The sequence below is a fragment of the Diuraphis noxia genome, unplaced genomic scaffold (assembly GCF_037042655.1).
Source record: "Diuraphis noxia isolate RWA-SAM2 unplaced genomic scaffold, SU_Dnox_SAM2 contig0004, whole genome shotgun sequence".
NCBI lineage: Eukaryota > Metazoa > Arthropoda > Insecta > Hemiptera > Aphididae > Diuraphis > Diuraphis noxia.
In genome coordinates, this window is record NW_028301714.1 from 71,184,665 (window position 1) to 71,200,339 (window position 15,675).

The 15,675-nt window shown below is 27.3% G+C and overlaps 2 protein-coding genes across 14 annotated transcripts in view; one reads left to right on the forward strand and one right to left on the reverse strand.

Annotated features, from left to right (window-relative positions):
• kek2 (leucine-rich repeat, immunoglobulin-like domain-containing kekkon 2 protein) overlaps positions 1 to 15,675 on the reverse strand; it is a 325,751-nt gene that overhangs the window by 138,473 nt on the left and 171,603 nt on the right. For 11 of the 13 annotated variants that reach the window (XM_015517998.2, XM_089225645.1, XM_089225635.1 and 8 more), the window contains 2 exons: positions 10,243 to 10,306; positions 6,877 to 6,949 (listed from right to left, as the gene is read on the reverse strand). The gene's annotated coding sequence lies outside the window, so the exon portion shown is untranslated. Of the gene's footprint in view, positions 1 to 3,246; positions 3,341 to 6,876; positions 6,950 to 10,242; positions 10,307 to 15,675 lie in introns of all 13 variants that reach the window. The other 2 variants (XR_016191396.1, XM_089225636.1) reach the window with 1 other exon arrangement.
• On the forward strand, positions 7,221 to 9,555 carry LOC107168562 (glucose dehydrogenase [FAD, quinone]-like). Its single transcript, XM_015518024.2, has 2 exons — positions 7,221 to 7,377; positions 7,448 to 9,555. Exons 1-2 carry the CDS (start codon positions 7,342 to 7,344, stop codon positions 9,215 to 9,217), a joined length of 1,806 nt encoding a protein of 601 aa, XP_015373510.2. The 5' UTR covers positions 7,221 to 7,341; the 3' UTR covers positions 9,218 to 9,555.

The window sequence follows — 15,675 nt, forward strand, 5'->3', positions numbered from 1 at the left end:
TTAGTAATTTTCCTAAACATTTTCAGATTCATTCGATCAAATATAATAATAATATCATACGAACTTATCTGCGGTATTACGACTGGTTTAATCACAATATTTTATTATTATTATTATCATCATTATTATGAATCATCACTACAGCTATATTGTTTGGTTTTGTGTTAGTGATGACATTATTATATCGAATTTTTTCACACGTGGCTACGACTCATCACTCGTCAGTCGTCACTGTACAAAAGTGTTATTATTCTGTTCTATTTCCTCGACCCATACGCTCCGTTTACATCAGTCGAAGGTGTCAGTGATTAATATGCACTATACCTATAACTGTGATTACTAATACACGCACGATCATCGTTAAATGTGTACATTATAACTATAAATATTATGACCTAAAGGCACTTCTACTTCATTTCATAATACCCACAGGTCAGGTTTAAACGTTATAATATATCCGAGTGTTTATCGCGTAAATAATAATAATACTAATAATAATATTATCTATATATGTTTGTGCTTTTCTAATGTGCACGCACTAACTAACGCGACCGCACAATTTCAGCAGATCGATACCAATGTTAATATAATATTTGTCTATAATATTGCAATGTTATATTTCAGTTGCTTGCATTTGATGCATTTGAATAACAATAATAACTGTCGTATGTTTGTGCAAATTCACATACTATCATAACTGTTAGCTAGACATGTGCAAATAATAACAAAAAAAAATCTCCCGTATCGAAAACAATATTACACAGTGATCGCAACTGTATATGCATTGTGATTTAACAAATAATATATAGGGTGATTTTTTAGCATTCTCAACCCAATAAATTGTTCTCTTTAATTCTAAATTTATTCAAATTCCAATTCCTAGAATTCCTTTCAATTATAACCAAAGACCATACATTTTTTCAAACTTCTGATATTTTTTTTTTTACTAAAAATACAATCCACTTTTTTACTGTAAATTATTTAGAAAATGATTTTTTTTTTGAAAATGTTAATGTATCTAAATTAAAATTATAATGAGTACTGTCTGAGTAATCAAAAAAAAAAAAAATGAATCATAGGATAATAATCCTTAAAAATGGATTTACAAATACATATTACACTACCTATATTTTTAATTTTTATTATACTATAATAATCTTCTATTATATATATATATAATAAAAGATTTGTTCTCCGGAGGAATCACCATATAGCCCAAACCATAGGGCAGATCTGCTTGAAATTTTCAGGAGGATTAATATTATAATTTCACAGTGCTTTAAGAAAGTATTTTTGGAAATTCAACCCCTAAGGTGATTGGTTAGACCCCTAAGAATGATTATATGACATTTTCATAAAAAGAAAATTACACAGTTTTACCAGATAACAACAATTTATAAACCCGGCAACGACGGGTAATTTAGCTAGGAAGTATATAATATTAGATTTAGTAGTCATTTAACTTGTATAATTTTTATCGATTATTTTTATTGACGCATCAAAAGTAAATACTGGTATTTTCCTTAAAAAACACTCTGTATATTATAATATTATATCTATATATTTTGTTATACGTATAGTTATATATTATTAATATATAACTATATGTAAGATAAAAGAGTGTAACATTTGAACGAATCTTCATTGTTTCACATGTGGTGTTTAATATATGGACGATAAACGACAAAAAAACCATGTGAAATATTACGAGTGTAATTGTTAAATATGTATTATTAAACTCTGAATCATAAATAATTTTTATTTTGGTTTCCATCGTTAAACTATAATTTATTATGTTTATTATGTTATTATATGTATATTCAACGAACAAACATTATTTCATTTTATTAAATTGTTTTTATTTTATTCCAAAATATAAACTCGAACTTAAATATATTATTGAGAATTAAATATGTTTTATATTATATCCATTGTCGATAGAAGTCATATATATATATATATATATATGTATAAAATATTTTAGATTTAAGTACCTATATCGTGTTTTTACCACCAGAATAAGTAATAGGTATACAAAATTGATGTCTATAGGAGACATCAAAAGTTGTATATCAAAGAATGCTAAATTTTAAAATTAACAATTATTTTCAACCCAAATTATTTGTGATGTACATTTTCGTAAAATTTTATGTAGGCTATATAAACGATGTTTTTTAGGTTTTAAATTTTTTTGTTTACCTTATTATAATTTATATTTTAAATTTAAATTGCACTTGTTATAATAACAGTTAAATATTATTATTACAGTGGAAATTAAATGTTTTAATGTATCATGTGAAAGTTAAGTAATAAGTATAGAATTAAATAAATATTACGAAGACATGGAATATAAGTCATGATATTCAAAATAATTGTGAACCAAGACAAATTATTGTACCTAAGTATGTAATAAAACTGTTATAATTTCTGCTCTATATTATAATGTATTTAATTAAATATTAAATATTTTGTTTTTGATTTAAAGAATAATCATTGGATTAAACAGATTCACCAGATTTCCAAAATTTTGTGACAAAACATTAATGTCTATGGAATATTAATTAATAAGGTATACAGGAGTGACAGGACATATTCGTGACGGATTTGTAAAAAAAAATTGTTTTCGTAGTACCATAAAACATATTATTAACTATTATAATCATCATACTATAATTTTTTTAAGATGATTTACATTTGTTTTTAAAATTAGTTTAAATCGTTTGTATCTTTCTTTTTTTTTCGTCTCGGCGTAATTCGTTTAAATACGCTTCTTTTTATCAAGAATTAACATTCGAATAGCGTGTTATCTCCGCGTTACTGTGATTGCCACAAAGTCTTTGTCGTTTTTAAAAATAAATTATCATAATCACTATTATTATAATCGTAGTAATTATGCTGATAAGAAAACTAGAATGAGTTGGTTTTTTTTATCTAGTAACTCTGCATGTGGAGGTAGGTACTATAATATAATATTATTACTATCCTGTTTGTATTACCTACATATAATGTTATTAGCAAACATTTAAAATTATTTACGATCGAACCACGATGCATCGTCGTTTGTTCTACAAAAATACAAAATTTAACTTAATTGGTGAAAGGGGGTCGGATGCTATGAACACAACCACGTAGAACACATTGCAGCGTACGTATCTATACGAAACGCAGCAGTCTGTCATCCAATGAAACTATTTAACAATTATTTACTGTCAAACAATTTGTAAGAATTCAAAGTATGTGACGTACAGTAAGTTTGGAATCTTCAGTGAATATTTCAACTTTTGGACAAATATCCGGTGCATATCGGTTTATCGTTTGATACTTCTTGCCGCCGTACGACCTGTAACAACATCAGCGGAGTGTCTTTGATCAAATAAATATACCTATGGGTGCAAGCACTAACGAGTTATTTTTCGATTGCCACAAATCGATTCCTTCCCAATTTGTCCGGTGTATAGACACACAGTTATAAACTGTTCCAGATTATTTTGTAGCTATACAATAATTATTGTAAACAAAATGTTAAAACCGGTACTGTAAAATGTTTAACTAGGCAGTAATTGTGACAAAAAAAGATTAAAATTTTTATGTGGGAGAAAAATAAATACTAAGTAAGTACTTACTTATTACGAATTAACTTAATCTGTAGATCATACTATGAATGTCAACTATTGTACTATTATTTAAGAAATTCTAACTTTATAAATGTATAAGTTATATTTTTCTGGTAACTTTGAAATACTACATTTTTCACATAAAATGATTCTAAAAACACTAGATGTTAAAAATAATATGTGTTAATATAAGCGTGAACTTATGTCTTATGTGTAAGGTAGAAAAAAAAATGATCATTTAGATCCATTATACTTCAATGCAATATCATTATATCTTACAAAAAATATACTCAATGGTGTAAAAAAATGCTGTATTACCTATTATATATCTATTTTGAATTTGTTGTTAAGTGAACTTTAAATTAATTTAATTTTTACGAAAATTAAACACAAATTAATATTTTTAAATTTAAATTCTAATGAATAATAACTCAAGCTAATGACTCATTGAATACTCTTCCACAGTCATAATTTCAAGAATTAAATATATTTTAATGCACTGTAATTTTAAATAATATTTAAAAAGTAATTTACTAATCAAATTAAATTAAATAAATACAAAATCATATTGTAATTACTCGATGGATAAAGTATTGTCGACGCCATATAACACTATATAGCCACCGACCGGCTCACCACACACACACACCCACATCACATATCTGTTACCTGTTTGTACCTATATATTTATATTTTGTATTATTGTTTTTATTTCTGTTTTAATTGTCCGTATCAACTGTGAATTATTATATAATATGTAGATTACGTGCGATCGCCCGCCGCTGTTAAGCGAATATACTTAGCACGGCCGCCCAACCAAACCAGTCCAGTTTTCGGAGTAAACGAGAAATACACGCATATTACGTGCGCAAATCACCGCTTTTTTAATTATTATATAGTTTTTGTTCATTGGCACGAATTGCCAAGTACTATATTGTGTCTTGTTGGCGCGAATCGCCACATTGATTTATTTAATATTATTATATTTTATTCTGGTGTGGGCGCGAATTGCCACTTTTTTATTACATTTTGTACGGGCGCGAATCGCCACCTATTACTAATTTTTGTGCGGCGCTAATCGCCACATATTATTATTTTTGGTATTGTTCTGGCATAGTGTGTATGTCGTGAATTATTATTATTATTGTTATATTTTTCTATTTTGTATGTGTGAGTGTGAACTTTTCCGTATAGCTAGGACCAGCTGGCCAGACTGCGCTCCACAAATTGTGAGTTTTTACTATTATTGTTATTTATTTACACTATTATAATATTATTATTTTTACCGGCCAGAGGGACCGTAATTTATATATTTATATTTATTGTCTATACAAGCTCACATAGCAGCGTATATTATATCTTGTTGGGCCAGGAGGGCTACGTATTATATATTTATATTTGTCAATTATACAAGCTCACATAGCAGCATAATATTATATTTTTACCTGTTGGGCCAAAAGGGCCGTAGTATCATTATTACTGTTTATTATATATTTATCAGCATTTAAATTGAGTTACCATTTTTACTTAGAGTTACCTATCTCCTTTATCAGTTAAGAACACACACACACAAATATACACATCTACACACACCACCACACACTAGCACTCTCTGGTCTTGCTCGGCGACCCCGTCCACTTCCCTTGAGTCGCTATATACACGTATACACATTTACACAGGTCGGTCGGTGTGTGCGTGCGCTACGAAGTAGTTGGGTAACCGGGCGCGCGTATTATTATCTTACGCTCCCGGCCCGTACAAGTATAATTCATTCCCATGGAATTATAAGAAAAATACACTTACTGATACCGTTCAATGAACCAACAGAGAGGAACTGACGAACATGCTATGTTACAATTATTGATACCGAGGGTGATTTATTTTAACTGACATTGCATTAATCAAGTTCTTCGCTTATTTATTTATTTTTTAATCCGAAATGATAATTGAAAATATTGTATACAAAGTTAATAATTTGTTTATTATAATCATAAATCCTTAAAAATAAAAATAAAACTGTTTCATTGGTTCTCGCCAACCATTTACAAATAAAACATTTATGCAGCAAAAAAAAAAAAATTACGTTAGATTTATTGCAATAAATGCATATGTTGAATAATAATAATTAGAGTTTCTACGTTAGGTACGTTACCTATTCGGCGGATGGCATGATCATAATATTGTTACACCGAACGGGCCACGACGAGATTTGTCTATACGAGCAGTGAAGTCGTATCGTATTCCGTTCGCCACGATAGGTACACGAATAATAAAATTATTGGTATATGATACTTGGATGTCATGGTTTATTATAAAATATAGCTAGTAAGTTAGTCTACCATATTATAATAAGTACGGCGCCTGAAGGAGACTGTTCCCAACAATATTATTATTTTTATCTCCATAATTATAATACCGTATTTTATATTTCACACGCCATACTGTGCGACACGTGTCATAATAAAATAAGTACGATAAGTACGAAACACAAGATGTCTGATTACTATCAGAACGATGCAAAAATAATTATAATATATGAATGACTCAATAATAGAAAATGTGCTGTGTGCACCACACGTATACATCGTGGACCTGTAGTTGTTGGTGTGCTATTATTTTCCACTCGTTTCTCCTAACTCTTAACCATGGTTGTGTGGAGTGATTTAAAATTATTTCTTGTCATCATGTTTGATTTAAACAAGAAATTTATCTAACTGTGTAGTACCTATCTTATATCAATAGAATCATAAATACAAATTACAGTCAATAAATTAAGTCAACATTTAAAAGATATCTCTTTAAAAAATGTTAACAGACCATAAGTTGACAAAAAGTAAACGAAGCATTTTATTGTAAAATCACGAGTTGTTGGATTTATAAAAATAGTGTATGTCAGAATCCATATAGGTTTACACGATATTTTTATATTTAATTTTATGATAATATACGATTCTATGCAATAATACAATATTATTTATAATATTATATAAGAATTTACTATTATTTTTTATCTCATTTACCATGATAATGAAACATTGCCAAGAGTTCAAGGGTCCACTCGAGAAAATAATAGATTAATATAATAATATGGGTTAGTTATGAAACGTTTTTTGTATCATTTTGGATATGACATATGAATGCATGTAGCACCAAACGTGTTAAAAGTTTATTTACCTTTAAAAACAACAACGTGAAATATGAACGTAAATTTACCTTCTAATGTTTTTTGTTTTTAATAATTTGTATAAGTTTTTGACTTACCTTCCAATTTCTTATGCCAAAACTTTATGATAAACTGGAATCTCGCACACGCTGTAACATATCTTTTGTGCACCTGGAAAAAAAGTTATCAAAATAAAAACTATTTATTGTAAAAATTGCAATTGAATCGTTGATAGCATATCTTATTTAATATATAAAAAATTATAATTTAAATAAATTTGTTTCAGAATTGCACTTTAAAAGCATGAAATCTAATTTAACATTAAAATATTTCAGCGCAACACAACCTCATTTAGTTTACACAGATGTAACACATAATGTGTACCTAGTCAGATATATATCAACACCTAGTACAAATCGCTAGATTGATTGGTATAAAAAAAAAATATTTACCTCACCAGATCATTACGTATATTTAGCACACCAAGTGCGTTTGTCTATGATATTATAACGATTTTACATAACAAATTTTAATTCCTACAACTTGTGTTGAACAAAACGACAATGATTCTAAAAATATTATTTTTCTTATTCAGTATAGTAAGTATATTGACTTAAATTTTAGTTGTCCAAATCTTTTTTTTTTAATGATATTATTTGGTTCACTTAGATATTTCTAAAAATTGACTCAATCGAATATCCGAATGATTACACTTCTACCCTATTGTCAGGAGAATTCGAAAAAAAAATTCATTTTATAGTTGTTGGCGCTGGTAGTGCTGGATCGATAATTGCTGCTCGCTTAAGTGAAGTGAAAGATTGGAATATCTTATTATTGGAAGCAGGTGGAGATCCTCCAGAATCATCGGAAATTCCACTCAAATGGAGTTTGGCATTGAATACAGAGTACGATTGGAAGTTTTTAACTGAGCAAGAAGATAATTTGTTCAAAGGTTTAGACGGAGAAAGGTGCCACGTGCCCAGGGGACGTATGTTGGGCGGAAGTTCATCCATGAACGTGATGTTGCAAATTCGTGGAACAAAGTTCGATTTTGATGAATGGGAAAAAAATGGATGCACTGGCTGGGGTTTTAATTCCGTTTTACCATACTTCATAAAATCTGAAAATTTTACCGACTCTGCTCGTTACGATGCAAAGATTCATGGAAATAGCGGGCCTCTCACTGTGAGTCCTTTTCAATCTCCGGATCCTGCAATACAAACAATATCACAAGCTGCAGATTTGATGGGCTTGACCAACGTGAAAGATTTGAACAAAATAGAACGTTCAGTTGGATACGCAATGTCGGACAGCATAACTCGGGATGGACTGCGGTGCAGTACATTGAAAGCCTTTTTAATTCCCAATAGTCAACGACCAAATTTATTCGTAGCCAAATACATCCGAGTCACCAGAATTCTGATTGAGAACAAATGTGCGGTTGGTGTAGAGTTTGTAACGAAATCAGGGGAGTTCAAAACCGTCAACTGTACGCTTGAAGTTATAGTGTCTGCCGGTGTGGTGATGAGTCCTCAAATATTAATGGTATCTGGAATTGGACCAGCAGATCACTTGAAAGAGATGGGAGTTGACTTAGTGGCTGATCTTCCTGTCGGAAAGAACTATCAGGACCACGTCGCCTATTTTGGGCTAGTCCTTAGTGACCGTAAGGATAGACCAATTGAAGATATTATGTCGGAAAGTCAAAAGCTTAGACAGGAAACGTTTGATTTGATTCCCAAAGGTATTAGCACAATGGGGCTAACGGGACTTATTAGTTTTGTCGATACCAAACGTGCGAACGGAAACCCTGACATCGAAATCATGAAAATTAGATACTCGTTCAATACAACAAAACAAATGAACACGTTTAAGAACATGTTTGGATTTTCTGACGAGATGGCAAACATATACAACGAGTTGAACATACGAAGTGATATAATATTGATGATACCGATTTGTAACATCATAACTAAACCTGGGTATATTTTATTGAGATCGAAGGATCCTCTAGAGCCCCCGAAAATAGTCACAAATTATTTGTCGGGTGAGGAAGAAATCGATACGATGGTGAAGGGTATTGAGTTTGTGGTTGAAATGTGTAAAAAGAAACCAATGATTGATGCAGGATACGCTTTTGAGGAGATTGCGTTCCCGAATTGCGATACGAATTGCAAGTGGGGCACAAAAGACTACTGGAAATGTGGTATTAAAAATCTGGCCACCTCGATTTTCCATTCGGTTGGTACCAACAAGATGGGTGCAATCGACGATAAGACCTCGGTGGTCGACCCCTGCTTAAAAGTCATTGGTGTTGACAGACTTAGAGTGATTGACAGTTCTGCAATGCCATTATTAGTATCTTGCAATACTAATGCCGCTACAATGATGATGGCTGAAAAAGGAGCGGATATTATCAAAACCCAGTATGGAAAATAATGTTATAACTATTTATATTTTTCCCATCCTAAATAATGAGTAATTTAGGTATATTTTAATATGATCAGTTTAAAAATGAACATAAAATAAAAGCAATATTATTAAAATAAACATTTTCAAACGTAAACTACACAATATTTAATATAAAACAAAAGTATAAACTGCAATATTATGTTGATTTAAAACCTATATTTGATATTTGTTGTCACTATACGAAAATATTATCATTTTATATATACCGATTTTTTTTAAATAAAAACTTCAATTTATTGTCATATTTATATTTAAAAGAAAACATTTCCATGTGTGTAAATAATAAAATCACGAAATTGACAGTACATTTTTTCATTATTTCAAAATTTTTTTGTATAACAATGAAAACGTAATGTCAATCATTTTCATGTAAGACCGTTACATTTTTATTATCAACAATATTGATATCGTTTAATGCTATTGTGGTCTATCGCGAAAAGTGCATTCACCATAAGTGTTTAGCACACTACTTTTGAATTTCGAATTTAATATTTAATTACAAGTTACAACTATCGTAATGACTAATCAGTAATAGGGATAAAATTCTCGATGAATTATCTTTTGTAGACGTAGGCATTGTAAGTACCTAGTATTTATTATTATTAACACAAATCGTTATTGAACGAGTTTTTAGCCAATTTTAAAGTCCACCTAGGCACCCTTTGATAACTGTTCATAGAATTGTGTGATTATGTGAACCACGACCGATCCCCAATCGACTAATAATTTTGTTTCACGTTATTAATACGTAAAATGGAAACATAAAAATGATGCTCTACCGAATTGTTTGAAATAATGCATCATCTCCAAATACGAAAGGATTATTAAATTAAAAACGAATTACGGAAAGTGTTGTGTCGTATTGATTTTAACAAAAAAAAAAAATGCGTGGTGTACGTCGAGTTGACAATCTATCTTAATAATTAATTCAGAAAATCAAGCAAAGTTTATAAAAATATTCATATAATTATTTATCAAAATTTTAGACTTACAGCAGATTGTTTAGGCAAAATATTGGTTGATGAATTGACTCTCATAAATGATAAAACACGTCATCTGAAAAGAAATACAAATTAAATGACAAACGTATAAATCGTTAAAATTTACTCTACAAAAAAATACCAAAGTGTTTTATAATTTATATTTTACATTTTATTTTATTATAGATAAGTATACCGTATTTGTTTCAAAACACATGAATATATAATAATACATTTCGAACATTGAAGATATTATTTATTTTATTTGTAAAAATTAAACACATTATTATTTTTATTATTTATTTATAATTTATGTATTAAATCACTAACTAAAACATGGAGTAGAATTTGTATATATTTTAAAAGAGAAATAACAAATGGACAGTTCATAATATTGATTTGCTACATTTGTCTAAAAATATTTATTTTTAAATTCACTTTTAATATATTATATACGACGGAAATTCAATAAATAAGTTGTATTTCCAGATGGAAAGAGTGGAGCATTTAGTTATAATTGTTAATATTTATAATTAATAATCATATTAAATGATTAATCTGATTATATATTATTTTTAAACTATTTATTTAGATCTATTATTGAATTTATATTTTAATTTTATTATATATACTATTGAATTAATTCTTCCTTAATTAAATTTCATAATTTTGTCTACCTACATAATATATTTTGGATCAAAACCAATAGTTTTGTTAATAGCATTACAATGTTTCAATGTAGAGCGTATTTTTTGGAATTTCCGTTCGTCACTTATACCCAAAAATCAACGAAACGTATACATATATATTTTCATAACGACACTAATACATAGTATTGCATAAATAGGAAACGTCCATCATGAAACATCATATAGATGTCATTACTACAGGTTAGGTTGGATACGAAAAAAAGTTTGTTTTAGAAGAATAAAAAAATTATAGGTGATTTACTCAAGTGTAGGACATGTCGAAAATTATTTGTAATACAAATAATTCACTGAAAATTAATATTTTTATTTTAATATATAACATTATAATATCTTTTTATTTTTAAATAAAACCATTTGCAAGAGTAAAAGCATTGGTTATTTATAATAAATATACGTTGAACATATTATAGTGTCATATATTTTGGTCGTGCAGGTATTTAATATAATGTCAATATTTTATTATTTTTATTAAAACCTATAATATTTTATAAAAACCTTTTAGAGTCTAATGGTCAATGGAACATATAGTGTCAATGGTAAACAAACAGAGCATTATTTTAAAACGCCTAGTATTCAGCAAACATGTTACTCAATATTACTATCCGTTAGGTGTATTAAAATTATTGGTATCCGTACCATAGTATAAAATAATTTATTGTTTATTTTTAATAAATATTCAGGGATAAAAATTAAATTCTATCACCATGACTCAAATTATCTACAACTAATTTATTCTATTTAAAAGTTTTATTTTCTTTCGATAATATAAGAGTAACCGACGTCATTCAATGACTATGACTTTCTATTGACATAAAAATAATAGTGTAAGCTGGACGCATGGTATGATTTTAATTTGCTTAAAAATATCTATAAACGTTCATCAATCATATTTTACAGCATGAAATTTTAATGTACACAGCATTAGCAGCTCAAGTTCAACAATATTTATTGTTTTTCAGTGCAACACAATACATCTTGTAAATAGAGTTTTGGTATATAATAATATAATCATAATATTACTGTAATATACAGAACATTTTATTTTATGCTGTCAAAATGTATGTTGACAGATTCAACGTAGAATATAAAGAAGATAAACCTCATAGTAATCAACATAAAATATATTATTGCATAAACATTAAACAATGTTACGTATATGTGGTTTTATTATCATTTATTATTTATTTTTTTGTTTTTACAGTAGAATAAATTTAATTTGAAACTAAATAATAATTATAGATATATTGATATTACAAACTAATTTTTTTTAAGCTTTTATTTCTAGTTTATTTGGAAATTCGTATGTCTTTTAGATAGGTATCTTAAAAGTTTTTCGACAAATTTAAACGTGAAAGAAAATGTTTCCAATAAAAAAAAATTACCGAACCTTAGATATTTGTTTGGCAATCTTTTTGAAACTACTTGGCAATTCTAACATACCACTCGACTATATCTATGTCCACTTTAAAATCGATAGAAGTAGAGTTGTACAAAACTTTCAGAACACAAAAAAGTGTTTTTTTTTTCTTGAAAATAACACATAATTTAAAAACCAACTGCCTTTTTTACTCTTTCTAATAATTTAAAAATAAAATGTTATGAAAAATATATACTTTAAACTAAACGAAGTGAATTCGATTTTAAACTTTTAGTTTAAAATTGAGATACCCGGAAGTCAGTGTATATAGTGAAAATTAATGAGAGAATCTTGAGTGGTAACAAGTGCTATGTTACAGTTTAATGAAACTATTAAAATTCAAATAAATTATTTTTATCCCAAATGTCAAATTTATTTCTTATATCACAGCTGTTTTCGAATGATAGTGACACATATAAGGTACTGAGATCTGCGGATCATTAACTAAAGGATACGAAAGATCGTTAATCACTTTTGAACTAAAAATAGGCACTACACGTTGAATGCAGAAACAGATTAAGACTGATTTTTTTCGTTCCTCCCTTAAATTACTCAACATTTATAACAGCTGAAATTCCTGAAAAAAGTATAATCTTAAGGACAACTGCGAAAGGTTTTGCTCCACAAATCCAATTTATAATCATATCCATTACAAAATATGTACCTAATATATTGTTATGAATTTCTCATATTTTAAGGTATCATTTTAATATGTAATCATCAATTAAATTATTATATAATGTGTTCAATAAGATACTTGACTTACAAATTTTTAAATCAATCTAACAAAAGTATAATGATTATGATATTTTCCTCTACACCAAAACGTATTATTTGTATAAGTCATTTTAGGGAGGAAGACTTGTTGAAAAACATGTAGATCACTAAAATAAATTAAAACAGACAACAATAATAGTTACCAAAATTCAATTGATAGACGTAGTTTCTACGGATTTGTTCGAATATCAAATCACTTCAGAAGTAGTTATGAAAAGGACTTAAAATTTGGGATAGTATTTAGTGAACAATATATATGAGATAGTACCTATAGAGTAAAAATAATTTTAGGCGAATGCATAAATTATATTTTTTTAATTTAATGTTTTATATTATATTATATGGATCTACTTGTTTTGTTTTAAGCACTACAGATAGTGTTGCAAATTAAAAATATTTGGCGTGCCCAATAAACGTTAATATAATATATTATAATTTCCATATTAACAATATTCATGCATCAGATAAATCTTATCAATATTTAAGTTCATTATGTACTATGATTAGATTTACAAGTTGTTTATAGAAAGTAAATTCAATTGATATCTCACTGTTATTAATGTCTAAATCTATACTTATAAAAAAAATAAAAGTATAAAATATTTCTATTTTATCAAATATTTAATTTAAGTATAATTTTACTGTAATAATAAAATTACTTTAACGATTGAAATCGAGCATAATTGTTCATAAATATTGAAATATTGGCATTTAAAATTTTTTCAAGAAGTCAACTTTTTCTTTCATAAAAAGTACGAATTATTTCTTGAAATTTCGAGCCTTGTGTACCAAAAAAAAAACCTTTGATTTATTTTGAAACGAGTATTACCTCTTAATAATTTTTTTTTATATCGTTCACAAAAATGTTATAGATTTATATATTTTTGGATGATTTAATAACAGTTTTAGGTATATTTTTCATTTAATACATCTTATTCAAGTTGTTTCAATTTAATTTTAATTAGCACATTTCATATTCCCTTTAAATCATCCGTATAACATCTTAATTATACTCGTACATTACTACTTGACATAAATGTTCGATATTTTTCCAAACGCCAGAAAGCGTATTATATGATGGAATACATTATTTATATGTGTTATAAAAATATATGATATTATAATATAATATATGGTTATGGATTTATAAATATATTTCATATCCCTATTAAAAAACCATAATATTTATTTATTTATTTTTATTGAAATGTATCCAATATTGATGAAAGGAAAAAAGTGTTTGGTCGAATCGAGTTGAAAAAAAAACAACCATCTGTGTTGTAATTATGTTTTACATGTAAACGTATGTAGTTGATTGCAAAAAGCAAAACAAAAAAAAAAAAAACTCCCAACCATTCAGTTGCAGTACCTAAGTGATTGTTTATAAATTGTGTGTTTGTCCCAAGAAGAATACATCATACTTTTGACTCCAATATGTTCCAGTTCATTTAGAGTTAATTAAGGTTATAATAAAATTAATAGACTAGAATTTATAAAAAAAATTTAGTTATACATTTTAACCTCAATAGTAGATACAAATTATATACATATTATATATATATAAAAGAAATGGACGAATTAAAAAATATATTATATTTATTATTATTTAATTTATACTTTGTAATTAAAAATAAAAAAAGAAACAGATGAATAAGATATTATTTTGATTATTATTTGTATTATACTTTATAATATAAAACTAAAATTACATTCATGACAAAAGTTACAATTTTTAACAAACCTGGAACCAGTTTAGATTACAGAACTAATCTTGTAATTTTATTTATGTTCACATTAAAGTAGAGTATATTGCTTTCTCAGGATCTATGAAATTTGTTTAGTAATCCATACATTTGTTTTTTTATTCACAATATGATAGAATAATATCAAATCTCCTACAAAACATTTCTCAACACCTTGTTAAGCTGATACTAGACATCCAAATATATTATTTAAATATAAGCATTTCTATTTAATTATGATAATATTTTCCCAGCACTAAATTTAATTTGACATAGTTATATTTTGCTAATTTTTAATATGTCAAAACTAACAGAAGATTCAAAATCAGCAAATTATATTTAATTGGACGAAAACATAAGTTTAATTAAAAAAATTAGGTCTTTAATGTTATAAAACATTTTTCACAGGACGCATTCTTTGTTATTTAGTAAAACATTTACAAAATATATTTGCTGTTGTTTAAGACGTGTATTGTAAATACAATTTTCTTAAGTATTATTTTGATAAAAAAAATACTTAAATATACCATTTACTTATAATATATTATATAGTCTTTAGAGTACCACTTAAAGTATTTAGATTTTTTGTCACATGACAAAATATTATGATAATGTACCATAAGGGAGGTTAGAAAAGTTTTGATTTCAAATGAATCTAATATTTCGTGTACATTTTGGATATTACGTAGATTTTCTGGTATATTTATAGTCTCATTACTAAAGCATATACTTTCCTGAAAACATTTAATATAAGTTTAGGCTAGTTGGTATCGGTCAAATCTCAAATGACAAACATGAG

Excerpts from the sequence above, each read along its gene's own strand:
- LOC107168562 (XM_015518024.2), top strand. The coding sequence starts at position 7,342 with ATGATTCTAAAAATATTATTTTTCTTATTCAGTATA. Across the intron at positions 7,378-7,447 it reads TATTTTTCTTATTCAGTATA|ATATTTCTAAAAATTGACTC; the intron begins GTAAGTATATTG and ends TGGTTCACTTAG.